The sequence below is a fragment of the Scomber scombrus genome, chromosome 17, assembly GCF_963691925.1.
Source record: "Scomber scombrus chromosome 17, fScoSco1.1, whole genome shotgun sequence".
NCBI classification, from domain to species: domain Eukaryota; kingdom Metazoa; phylum Chordata; class Actinopteri; order Scombriformes; family Scombridae; genus Scomber; species Scomber scombrus.
Window position 1 is genome coordinate 18834068 of NC_084986.1, and position 13317 is coordinate 18847384.

Genomic DNA, 13317 nt, shown 5'->3' on the forward strand with positions numbered 1-13317 from the left:
TATTCTATTTTAAGTATTTTATGTCCTCACTATGTGTTTATGACATTTGGCCATGTGGTTGGTTATGAATGCACACAGCCTGGTTTTATGTTTTACAGTCTGTGTGATGTTGATAGATTAGTGGGGTGGGGTTTAGAAATGTCAAGGAGGAGTTTTAATACTCAAAATACTGCTGTGGCTCTCTGATGGGAAACATGATGAGTGTCATACAGAGTTTGTGTGATCTACTATTTAAGTCGAGGCATGTGAGTCACAAAATTTGCCTCCAGAAGCTTTAAAATCTGTACAATTTATGACACTTCCATTTAGATTAGGAAAACAATTGCAAAAAACATCCCTTAAAAAATAGAAAGCAAAAGAGGAAGAAATCTCAAAAACAGCAACAGAGGGGGGATCCCTCCTTCAAGACAGATAGATATGCCGTAAATGCTATACGTATAGAGTGGACAGAAGTAACTGGTCAAATTACACTTTGGAGAAACAGAATGACAATATTAAATAGTAAATAGACTGCAACTAAATATGAAGAATATGTATCCAGGTCCCTCTCAAACAGGTAGGACCTGAGCCACACAGCCTCCTCTCTACCAGAAACACTCAAGTGGCAAAACTTTGCTTTACGATTTGAGTTTGTTCTATTCTGCTCTGTCCTCCCAGAGAGAAGAAGAAGGAGCAGGAGCGTGACGAGCTGTGGAAGAAGCTGGACGAGCTGAGGCTGAGCAATGCCACTCTAGTACAGAACAACAGCCACGGGCTCCAGAGTATCCAAAACAACAACAACAACAACAATAGTAATAATAATAATGACAACCAGGACAAGGCCACTGACACAGCCGCCGTCACCACCACAGACGACAAAGATCCTGACGTCACCGCGGCAGCCAGTAAGAGCACCCCATGTGCCAAATGACAGCGGACGTCAGATTTTTTATTCCCTAACGGTTTGACACCGTGTTCAGGACTGTCAGGGGGGGATTAACGGAGATGGAAAAACACAAATTACACCTCAGCAGTATATTAAATCTTAGAGTGACTTAGAATGCCAGCATTTCTTTGTCCAAACACAAAAAAAAAAAAAAAAAAAAAAAAGATATTTCAACTTAAGACTATTTTTGGATGTTACAGTGTGGCTGCAGTATATTGTGTATTTGTCTGATCAAAGATTTATCCTTTCGCATTTAGTTTCTTAACTGAAAATGATTTTTTTTTTGTTATATTCATTGTATGATACACGGGAGGGGAGAAAATAATAATGACTTGAATTCAATGTTTCTGATTGTGCTGCACTTAGACAAGCTGAATAGCTATTTAAAGATGTCTATTTTTTAATGTGCTTTTTTCTCGTTGCTGCCAACACTTGGGTGCAAACCTTAAGGAAGAAGGGAACTGCAGACTTTTGGGAGTATTGAGGCAGACGGGACCAGACCCATAATTTAGACATGTAGTTTCCAGAAATGTTTGTATAGAAAAGGGCTGTTACTAGGACAGTGAAAGACGGTCACCTGCTGTTAGAGATGAATGGTAGGTGCACGGCCAAAAGAAAAATCCTATAGAGTAATAACCTTGGATATTGTTTGATATCTCTATGAATGACTCTAGTTGGGACTGTGGAGTTAAAACTTGTTCACAATTATGGTAAATGTCATATTTGTGAGATTATTTTTGTGTTTCAGGTGTTGGTAAATATTTTTTTATCTGGGTGAAAACATAAAGCTAATACTTGTAACACAACACTTGCTTTTATAAGATTATTTACACTAAAGTATTGAGACGGGGCTTTCAAAGAATGAAATGTTAGAATTAAAGGAATAGTTGAGCATTTTTGGGAAATATTGTTTGTCTATCGGTTTTCCTGCCGAGTTAGATGAGAAGATTGATACAACTCTTAGAATTGTATGTAAAGTTTGAAGCTACCACCATTAGCTGCTTAGCTTAACTTAGCACACAGCTAGCATAGCTCTGCCCAAAGGCCTACCAGCACCTCTAAAGCTCACTAATTAACACTTCTATATCTTGTTTTTGGGCCTGCAATTAACAATCATTTTGATTATCAATTAATCAGACAATTATTTTCTCCTTTAATTAATTGTTTTGTCTATAAAATGTCAGAAAAACAGTGGAAATTCCTGTTGTAATTTCCCAATCAGAAGTTGTTTTGTGTTCAATTTATCATCACATGAAAAATAAACTTAATCACATTTGAGAAGCTGAAAATGGCAATTTTGGACATTTTTGCTCATTTAATTATCAAGATAATTTCTGATTTTCTGTCAATGAACTAAATGATAAATGATTACAGTAATTTCAGCTGTACCTTCTCCGTTTACCCACCCCTAACAGAACATCATTGTTTTTACACAGTTTTTTGTACAGATGAACTAAAGCTCTATAACGCGTTAATTCAAGGTGAAGGTTGGCAGATTTTGTTGTCTGGCTGGCTGCTTGACTCTTAATGCTAAGCTAAGCTGCTGGTTGTAGGCTGTTGACCGTACAGATACGAGAATGGTGTTGATCTTCTCTTCTGACTCTCTGCAAATAAGCATATTTTCCAAAATGTTAAACTGTTCCTTTTTAAAGTAGTAGCTAAAACAAGTGAAACCATGAGACCTACAGTACTATATTTTTCCAGAGTATTGATGAGGAAAATATTTTTGAATGTTTCATTTTGCTGATGGAATCTGATGGGATGCAGGATGCGCTTGAGTGTATATTTGTTGAGTGCATATATGTGTATATGATAGTTTGGAGGCTACTTAAAGGGAAATGCCACTCAATTTAAGATTTTATGTACAGTATATTATTTCTGTGGTCTAGGAAAGTGCAGTCAGTGCTTAGGAACATGAATTGAAAAGACTTTTCCACACAGCTGATTTTGTGTATCCGTAACCTTATTGAGTTTTTATATCCAAACAAAGCTTATTATGAAGTAGTGATATCAAGAAAATGGACGCTTCACACCAGAAGATCCCACAAGATTGTTTTTACAAGTAAACTTTACCATCCATGCCTGATCACGCTCTTTCTCCAGACTCGATAACCTCATATGCGCTTTTGTTTTCCAGTTTGTGATGTTGAGAGTTGATAAGCCTGTGTTCATGAACTCCATTAGACTGCCATAGATCATGGGAACGACTTCTGAGAGTTTTTAAATTGAATGGTGTTCCCGCTGAACCCCGAGTGTCTGCCGTGTACTTTTATGTTAATATTTTAGGTTGAGTCTATCTGATGCCTTTTCTGTCAGTACAGCATTCCAATCTCTGTGACGTTAAAAACTGCGTGGGGAACCTGTTTTGTAATCGCAGATCTTATGTAGGTTTCACCATCAAATAAAGTCTATCTTTCTACTCAAAGGTGTAACAGGCAGTCTCTTTTTTTCTCTCCCACCAGTGAGCTGAATTGTAGTACTTCATGAAAGTCAACAGATGGTGCAAGTTATCTCTAATCTTTCATCTGTCATCAGCATCGAGCTGATGGCCACTGTAAAGAATTGTTTTCACTTTTGATCACTTTATATGACCGATTTATTTATATTAAAAATGATTACAGTAGCGCAGATGTAAATCAACAATGCTGAATTTGGTTTCATGTAAAGAAAGATTTATTTATGTACTGTAGCACTTTTCAAAACAGAAGTTACAAAGTGCATCACATAAATCGCATCAAACAAACATGATGGTAACAAAGAGATGTGTAAAACTGAACTAATATTACCAAAACTTAAAAAAAATATATATATATATGCATGGATTTTGAGAAGTTTATTTTAAAGTCTCAGTTGAGCTGGATGATCTGATAATGTTCTGACTCCTCCCTTTCTGCCCACAATGGTTCAACTGGCCAGAAGTTATCAGGGAGGGTCCAGGTAATGTGGTGACTCCTAGCTAGACCACTACCAAGGCTACAGTCTGGTCTCATTTGCTCCACATCTGACATGAGGTTAATTATTCCAAAGTTTAGGGTTAAAGACTCTGGTTAGCTGTTCTCAGAGACAATCTACCGATAAGCTACAGCCGCTTGACTGAGGCATCAGGTAAATTAATTTACTTGATTTCACTTAAAATCTAAAATGTCCACATGAAAACACCCTTTCACCAAATCCTCCTAGTATTTTCCAAATAAACAACAGCTGAACTTAGTGACAGATATGTAAGCAAAAAAAACTGTATAAAGTATAACATATACTGTTTACTCATACCACCCTTTAAAAGATTGGCTTGACTCAAACTTGGGTAGGTTCCAGCCTTTTGTAATGTGCTTAATTCACTTTTTTAACCTTCGTTAGCTGCTATTTTTCCTTTTCTCATTCATTTTATAACATTAGATCAAAGAAAGCATGCTAAAATCTCTACAAAAATATTTCACAGATTTTTCTTATATTTCCACATTTTTGGCAAGAAATCATGAAGGTTTTAACAGAACAGACACACATAGAGAGCTGCATTTGTTTTCTAGACACAATGCAGAACTCTTGTGTCCTGCAGTCTGGAAACAACCGTTTCTAAAAGAATAGAATCAGTGCTCACTAGAAAAAGCAGCCAAGAGCTGTTATTAAAATAGAAGATAATCTAAAAGTTAGGATGGCCATTTCAGCTCATTTAATTACAAAAGCACCAACATACACTGCTTAATAGCCCTGGAGGACATGCAGCTTTAACAAGTTTATTACAGATTTTAACAGGAAAATAGCATTTTATTCTTTAATCATGTAGGCTTCATCACATTACTGCTTCGCACATTTTTTGTTTGTTCTAAATGCTTGCTTCATGCAATATGTTTATTATTATTGAAACAATCCAGAACAATGAAATACTGTACTGCATGCTTAAAATATATGCTGAAAGCATAACATGACAATCTCAAGCCCAACATGAAACAAAAAATGGACATATTGACCTGAATGTAACATATAGTTTCTAGTTATCAGTATAGGCTCAAGAACATCATGGTTTACAAACCTTTTAACACAACCTAACAGCCTTTTTTTTTTTTATACCTTTATTCAGAGAAGCTTTACTGAGAGGCAGTCTCTCTTTCACATGAACGACCTGACCACATTCACACCTTTTTTGGTTTTTCTTTTGCTTACTTTCAATACTTTAAAAAAGACAAATTAACAATTAACAATTAACAATGACTTGTTTTTATTCAAATGTATGAAAATGTCTTTCTCTTATAATGCACCTTACACATGGAACAATCTGCAAAAGGCCTTAAAATTAGAATTTTTACCATCAATACAGCTGTTCAAAAGCCTTATCTCAGACCTTGTTTAATCTTCATGTAAATGTTTTTAACTTCACCGTATCTTGACTGCATAACTGTATTTATTCATTGTTTTATTTTTCCTAATATGTTCTTTTATTTCTTTTGTTTTGTTGTGTTGCTGTTAATGTTTCTTGACACCATTGTAAATGAGGATTCCTCCTCAATGGTCTTTCAAGTAAAGGTTAATAAATGTCTCAGATGTCATTACACTGAACCACCTGAGCTTTTCTTACTGTGATAATGACGTCTAATTGCTTTCTGTGAAAAAGGCCTATTGTGAAATCCTCTTTTTGGAATTTCTTTTGGCATCATTGAGCCTGTGACAGAGTGTCATTATGGGTAATTTGACGGCACAGTTGTGAGGTATTAAATCAGACTATTAATATAATGGCACAGCTTACTGAGGGAAACGAACATAAGTAGGCTATTTGTTGAGTATATTGAGTACACTAATTAGTAGAATCTTTTGTTTTTGTGATCAATTATTTATTGTCCGTATAAGGAAAGGGAAGCAGCATGACAGTCTCAAAAGTGACAAACGGCAAAGTGTGTTTTCCTCCAATCAACACACTCCACCCACCCTATTGTATCTAGATATTGGGTTATTTTAAGGAATCTTACATTGTCTTCAGGATGCAATATTTTTTATGACAACGCTGTTCCATTCATGGTTTTCACCTTGATATTGTGATGTATTTTTGAGACAGATATTTTGTGTTTTTATGCTTATGTTGTCTCAACTCACTGTTGTTGTATGTATGCGAGTAGCAGGACTTTGTAGTGAATCATGCAGGAGACAGGGTGCCAGTATGCATATAGAACTGCTTTTATATGTTAGTGTTTTCGAATTGTAATCAGTATCTTGGCAGCACTGTTCTCAATTTACGAGTGTTTCTGGATAATCCTGTCACAGATCCCTGTGAAGAGCGCTCTCTAGTAGTCCAGTCTTGAGGAGATAAAACCATATATTATGATATACAGAGAGCTTTTGAAAAAATGTTCATCGTAAAAATAAAATGGATTGATCATATTGGGCTCTTAGATTGTTTATTCTCAGTCGCTCGGATCATTTTGAGTGAGACATGCTAGTTTTGAGCTGCTCATGAGAAGTAGCTTTGGAGTCTGTTCTGTCTACTTTTCTCTTTTATGAACACGCCATTTAAAAAAAAAAAAAAGAAATTCCTTTAACTGAGTTGATACACATAAACACACTGCAGACCATTGATTTTGACAATGACATCTCATTTACTAGCTTTCTATTCCAGAGAAAGCTTTCCACCACTCTCTCTCAGCTACTGTAATTGAAACTTTGTATTCACAAAGGTAAAGGCAATATTGATTTATTCCTGTGCTGCTGCATTTGTTGGTTGTAATTAGTGAATGTTTATGTATGTTTTTTGAGTTGTACAGTCTGGTGTGGAGGATTTGTATATGTTTTTGAAAATGTTTGGGGTTTTTGTTTTTTTTAATTTACATATGATTGATTTTAATGGTTTAACTTGCATATTTGCACTCAATGTTATCTTTTCACTCACAGCCCCTTCAGTGACTTGTCATCTCTGGGACTCCATACCTCCTGTGTCTTCTGAACACTTCCTCCTGAGACCTGAGTTAATCCTTCTGGTTCAGATAACTCTATGGCTTACCAGTGTGTTGAGTTACCATGGTGATACACCCACCAGCATAAAAGTCAGCCACCGTGCACACATCTACCACAGTGTGAGAACACAGTACGGATTTAACCGGCGGCAGTAACATCAGAAACAGGAACAACCAATGCATCTGAACTCCTCTAATGACAACCGGACCGGCTCTGTGTTTACCTCCAAACTGACCCCTGCTGCTGACATATGTGTGGGACTGGCCATCCTCTCTGTCGGTATGTTCATGGCTTTATCTGCTCTAACGTGTGTGTATGTATGTGTGTGTGTGTGTGTGTGTAAAAGAAATCAGAATTTAAAGACTGTCCTTGACAAGTGTGTTTTTTTTTTTTTTTCCTTCACTAAGAAATACATTTCCTCTGGGTGTAAAAGACTATTTAAAATACATATTGAAGCAACCAAAATTATTCTTTTGATAAATTACTTCTTTTTTTTTACTTTTACTGCAATACCTAAACAAGTAGATTTGCCTTGGAATTTCTGGAAATCAGCCTATTTGCAAATGTTACTACTTTTTTTGTAATAAGAAAAGAAGGATTTAGACTCAATGCAGGTTAGACTAGAAATCAGTGAATTAAAAAATTGTAAATTAAAGCAGATAAAGAAAAAAGTCGTTAGTTGCAGCCCTAAATGACAGTATTAATTTGTGACCCCTGTTTGGAGCTGGGATATACAGACAGGCTGTGAAGGCTGGTATTCTCAAAAGATATGATGACATGAGGAAAATGTAAAAGACCACTAGTCTTATCCTTTCACTCTCCCTTTCATTCCTCCACCATTAACTACCACACTGCTCAGGGAAAATGCCTTTCCCTAAATAATCTGACCATATTTGTTACAGTGATAATTGGGCAAATGTAAGTGTGAAAATGTGATGTAATTTAAATATAATCAAATTGAAATTACGTTTTTTTCAAAACATTAAATTTTGCCCCTGAACAAAAGGCTTGAAAATAACATCTGACAAAACTGCATGAAAACCAGAATTATCAACATCAGCAGTGCTGTGTATTATCATGGAACTTCAAGTTAGTGGCACATGTTTAGTTTAGTGTAATTTATTTAGCACACTGAGTGCAAGGACCTCAGGTCACATACAAGGATAACACAAATAAGCCCAGGTTGCTTGAAGACACAGTGCTAATCCATCATCACATTATCACATTCACAGACCGTAGTTCTGAGATTTTCTGTGAACAGTCAATAATTGCAGATAATCCAGTCCATTGAACAGTTGTCCTTGGTCATCGCCTCCCCACATCAGGTGGTCCTTTCATACACAGAGACGAAGGACAGGGATGGTGCAACGAGTTCTATTGGTCCTTACTTATTATTTCTACACTATAATTGTTGTGACATGAGAAAAATGCAAGTATCATCACCCAATATTAATAAAAACAAAGCAAAACATATTTAATACACTAACATAACAACATATAGTACATCTCAATTAAGAAAGATCCACTCCAGAAATGTCTGAATGTCCAAATATAAAATCTATGAATATGCAAATGTTTTTTTATTTCAAGTTTAACTGCTGATCATTGCTGTTCATTTCCAATGAATGCACACTGGATGCTTCAAGTTTCCATTTTCCACAAGATGAACACTGGACCATGATTGGCTCCAAACAACTTGTGATGTCACAAATCATGCTTGTAGATATACATGTTAAACTCCGACTTTCAGTGATCCCAGAGAAGGTTTTTTTTTTGTTTAAACAGATGAATGTGAAAACAGGTTTCTAGTGTCAAACTCTGCACATACATCCTACTGCACAGTGAAAATCAAAGTGAAGTAGCAATAAGCAAGACTGATTTTTGATTGGAAGGGGACTTTAGTTTTATTGCAAAAAATATATATGCACAGTTGTTTTGTGCCAACAACCTAATTAAAAAACATCCAGTAGACAATATGTCAGAATTCCCATAATTCATTCAGACATCTTTCATCCAAAGATGAAAAACATTAATAGACTTTAAATTGTCTCAGAAAAATCATCTTCAATATAACAAAAGTGTAATTCATACATAAAATCTTAGACACAGTGTTGTTCTTCATGACTGAATGTCCTAAATTGTTGTTTTTTTTTTCTTGTCTCATTATTCAAGTTATTTCACGTGTGATGTGTGGCTGTATCAGCTCTGATAATTTGATCATTTTCTCCTTGCATCCCTGTTCCCTGGTTCTGTTACATGCGGTGAGAAAGTCTACAGGAGTTTATTAGCCTATCCTGCTCACCAATAAGAATCAGAAATTTGTCACTGCAGTCTTTATTGATATATTATTCATTTTGCATTCTCATTCTTTACCAAGATAAAGACAGTCTTTCATCCATCATGCATCATTGATTGTGTGTCAAATATGGAGGCTTGTTTCCTTTAAGTAAAATGTAGCTTAGGATACAAATAATACTAGAATTGGGGATTTTGTTCAACACCAGAATATTTTATCACAATTGTTTTATAGTAACAATGGATCAAATGACTGTGTTTGATGTGAACAAGGTCACTCATATTGACAAACTCAGAGAATTATAACCTGACTCTGCAGACTCTCAGTTTTAATGTCTTTCCACTTGTCATTTTGGTTTTCAGACTCACAACTTTACTGTTCTGGTTCATTCCTACTTTTTCATCAACAAAGTTAGCAACCTGTGAGCATAGTAGGGCACTGAGCAGCCAGAGAGTTAGTTATTTCTTCCAAGAGTTGGTGGAGACCCAAACAGAGTGAAAAGAAAATGGAATATTGGACTTGTGTTCATCAGGTCAACAGAAACACAACTTCAATTGTATGCAGCTGTAAATGAGAAAAAAAGAGTTGTTGTTTTTCTTCGGTCTTCTGTCTAGTTCTGCTCTCTATTCTGGGCAATGGGCTGGTTCTGGTGATCTGTTACCGCAGGAGGAAGAAGATGGTAGGCTCTGAGCTGCTGTGCGTCAACCTGGCCGTGGTCGACTTCCTGTGCTGCATCTGCTTCTACCCACTCTCCATCTTGTCGTCCTTCCGCCATGCATGGCTGGGAGAAAACATCACATGTGTTTACTACGGCCTCGGCTGCTACATCTTCGGCCTGTGCGGCATGTTCACCATCACCGCCATCAGTATCATCCGTTACCTGAAGACATGCTACAGCTTGGTTTATGGTGGGATATGTTTATTGGCTCAAGGACTTTGTTTGAAATGACGGAGGTAGAAAGAGAGGGTAGATAAAAGGCTTTTGTTCTCAAGGACCGCTGAATCCAGTTTTATTATTAGTTTTACAGCAAATAATCCTCATCGAAGGCTTTTCTTAAAGGTTCTAAATAATGCCCGGTACAACATGTTTGACGAGTAGATCAGAGGCTAGTCTAGGCTAGTTGGCCGTTGGAAATAATCGTTAGATAGGGAAATTATTTTCTCCACTGTGGGGATTTACTTTAAAACCAACAAACAGTTATGTAATAGTTTAGGAAGAACAGTAGTCAAGGATGAAAGCAGAACAACTGGTTTCAAAAAGCTTTTCAAAGAAATAGTTCAACATTGTGGGAATTGCACTTATTCGATTTCTTGGTGAGAATTAGATGAAATGATCTATACTGCTCCCACATGCGAGTGCTGACTGGAGCTTCATATTTATTGTACAAACATAAGTTATCCATCTTCTCATCTACCTCTCCTTAAAAAAGTGAATCAGTGTAATTGCCAATATGTCGAGCCATTCATCTATTCTTCTTCTGAATTTCAGGACTAAAGGTGTCAGATCACTAACATGTTTTTGTTGCTTGTTACAGCTGTGTGGCTGGAAGGAGCCAACCTCCACTTAGCATGCTGTGCCATCTGGCTCGTGGCAGCTGTGTGGTCCAGCTTCCCTCTGTTCGGCTGGGGCGAGTATGTCCCTGAGCCCTACGGACTGTCCTGCACCATCGCCTGGAGGGGTTATCATACGTCAGCGAAGGACGCCTTCTACGTTATCTGCTCCTTCGCCTGCTTCACCCTAGTGCCTGTCATGTTCATCGTGGTGTCCCAGTGTCAGATCCTCTACAAGGTGTCCCGCTTCTCATACTCGCTGTCAGCAAGAGGCATCCGCAACAACCTGCGCAACACTGAGAAACGACTATCTATGGTGAGCTTGATGATGAGAAAAAAGTCAGATATCTGTAGTGTCCTTCCTGTTTCTGTTACAGTATGTCAGCCAGAGATTTAGACTCGTACACAAAACTGAAGACTCAAGACTTCACTCCCTAAACACTTGACTTGAGACCTGAAAACAAAAACGTGAATATCTCATTTTTTAAATTCAGATCAGGACTCTTATTGACGAATATTTTCATTATCAATTAATCTTTTTTTTTTTTGAATAATCTATTCATTGTTTGGTCTATAAACTGTCAGAAAATGATGAAAATATTGATCACTGTTTCCCAAAGCCTAAGAATTTCTTCCTTTCCATATGATTACTTGAACAACTGAGAAACATATGTATGCAGAGACTTCTTTTAACTCCTTACTCCAATATGGTTTCTTCTTAAGTAACTTCCTTTTAGGATAGTTGATGGTTGTCTCCAGCTTCATTCTCAACATCTATTTCTTATTTGAGAACTTTGAAAAAGCTACCATACCAGTTATTTAGATGTCCTTGTCCTCTAAAATAGATTTTTAAATCATTCTTCGTTTTGATGCGAACGAGAACAAGAAGGTAATTTCCCTCTGTTATTTTTGAATAGATGCTCTGTCCTTTAAAGCAATGTGACAATGTGTGCATACTTACTGTGTAAGATACTTTTCAGGCACATATTTGTAGTTATTTGAATGTGTCCATCAGAGCTAGTGTGGGGTCAAATTGGTCAGTCTTGAAAAATATTCTCAGTAGAGTTTTATAGCTGGCAGCAAAACTCGAGATCACACACAAACAAGGTTTATGATAAAATGATCTAACATACAAAGTAGGTTTCTCCTTTTTATACCCAAAAAACTGCTGAGGTCTCCAAAAAAACCTGCTGAGGTCTGTGGTTCTTGTGGAAAAGTACCTGATTCTCTCCTTATACATTTGACATGGGTTGTTCCTGTCTCATGCCCAAGTATGATCATCCTGGCATTTTATTTTTTCCTACAAGACAGACTCGTTTTCTCTCTAGTCTCTCTCTCTAAACTACCCATTCTACTCATTCTCTGGGTGAAAAAAATAAAGATTACACTAGTAACATAATACAAAATAAATGTCAGGGTCAAGGTCAGACTTCTGTACAGCAATGACTGTACTCGAGTTTCTGCTTAAGACGTTAATGCGTCAGAGGTATCAGCAGTCACGATACTTCGTGCTCTGCTACTGAAAATAAGCATACACATGATTTGAACTCTTTCATGTGATCAGTGCTGTCATTGGTCTGGAAATGATTGTCATTATTCACATGACTGTCAGAGATTATTTTCCCAAAAAACAGTTAACACTGATTTTATTATGAGGCTGCTTGACTGCATGACTGTTGCTTTTGTTTTTCTGAACAGGATAGTCTCCCAGGAAACATGCTTTTAGCAACTGCATTCCTCTGTTACTAAGACAAAATGATTCATTCCTCTCATCAAGCGTATGCTTTTTACAGGGCTGCATTATTTCCTGTGTAGTAATTTTTAGTTTTTTTTTTTTTTAGTCTTTTTTTTTTAAAAGTAGTCTTTTTTTATAACTTCCTCTTCTAGATGTTCTTCTGCATCAGCCTGGGATTTGTGATTGCTTGGGCCCCGTACGCTGTTGTGTCCTTCCTGTTCATTTTCCATAAGGAGAACAGGTACATGGCTCCCGAGGGTTTTGTTTTCCCGGCCCTCTTTGCCAAAAGCTCCCACATCTACAATCCGTTCATCTACTTTTACTTCAACAAGACTTTCCAGCGGGAGCTGGGCTGCCTTGTTCTCTCCTTCTGTCCAAAGCTGGGGGGGAATCGAGTAGGCGTCACTGCCACAGGCAACCAAGCCCCATATCCCATCCACATCCAGCTCCAAGAAAGAAGCTGTGTCCAAAAACCATTTGGTATGTCTCAGGAAAGAATTGACAAGAAGAGCAAGAGCAAAGGCAAAGGCATGCACAGCAGCAGCAACCGCTTCAGTAAGCCGGTTTACACCTGCTGGGCGTCCTCACCTAAGAACAGTCCCATCATCTTGGACAGTAAACCAACTAGAGAGTCCCTGCCTGTCTCATTATGAACGTAGCTAAACAGTGTTCATGCAGGGAGAGGCAAGTCGTGTAGCTAAACTGTGGACAGCCATCAACCAAAAATAATGTTTTTGTGTTGTTTCATTGGTGGCTCAGAAATGAATCAGGGTCTGTGTTGCTGATTTTGTAAATGAATGAATTTCTATCTGGATGCATTTCTGAGAGATTAAGCAGCAACAAACTCCAGCTCTCAGCATGCATCCTGTC

General features: G+C 37.2%; 2 protein-coding genes across 2 annotated transcripts in view; both read left to right on the forward strand.

Annotated features, from left to right (window-relative positions):
- The window catches only part of ppp2r5a (protein phosphatase 2, regulatory subunit B', alpha isoform), a 44042-nt gene extending 40704 nt beyond the window's left edge, over nucleotides 1-3338 (forward strand). Inside the window, exon 13 of the mRNA XM_062436903.1 lies at nucleotides 658-3338. Within this exon, the coding sequence (XP_062292887.1) occupies nucleotides 658-910 (253 nt within the window). The 3' untranslated portion in view covers nucleotides 911-3338. The remainder of the gene's footprint in view (nucleotides 1-657) is intronic.
- Nucleotides 3339-7041: 3703 nt separating this feature from the next.
- opn8c (opsin 8, group member c) lies at nucleotides 7042-13100 on the forward strand. Its single transcript, XM_062437710.1, has 4 exons — nucleotides 7042-7144; nucleotides 9776-10069; nucleotides 10697-11028; nucleotides 12600-13100. Exons 1-4 carry the CDS (start codon nucleotides 7042-7044, stop codon nucleotides 13098-13100), a joined length of 1230 nt encoding a protein of 409 aa, XP_062293694.1.
- Nucleotides 13101-13317: the final 217 nt, after the last annotated feature.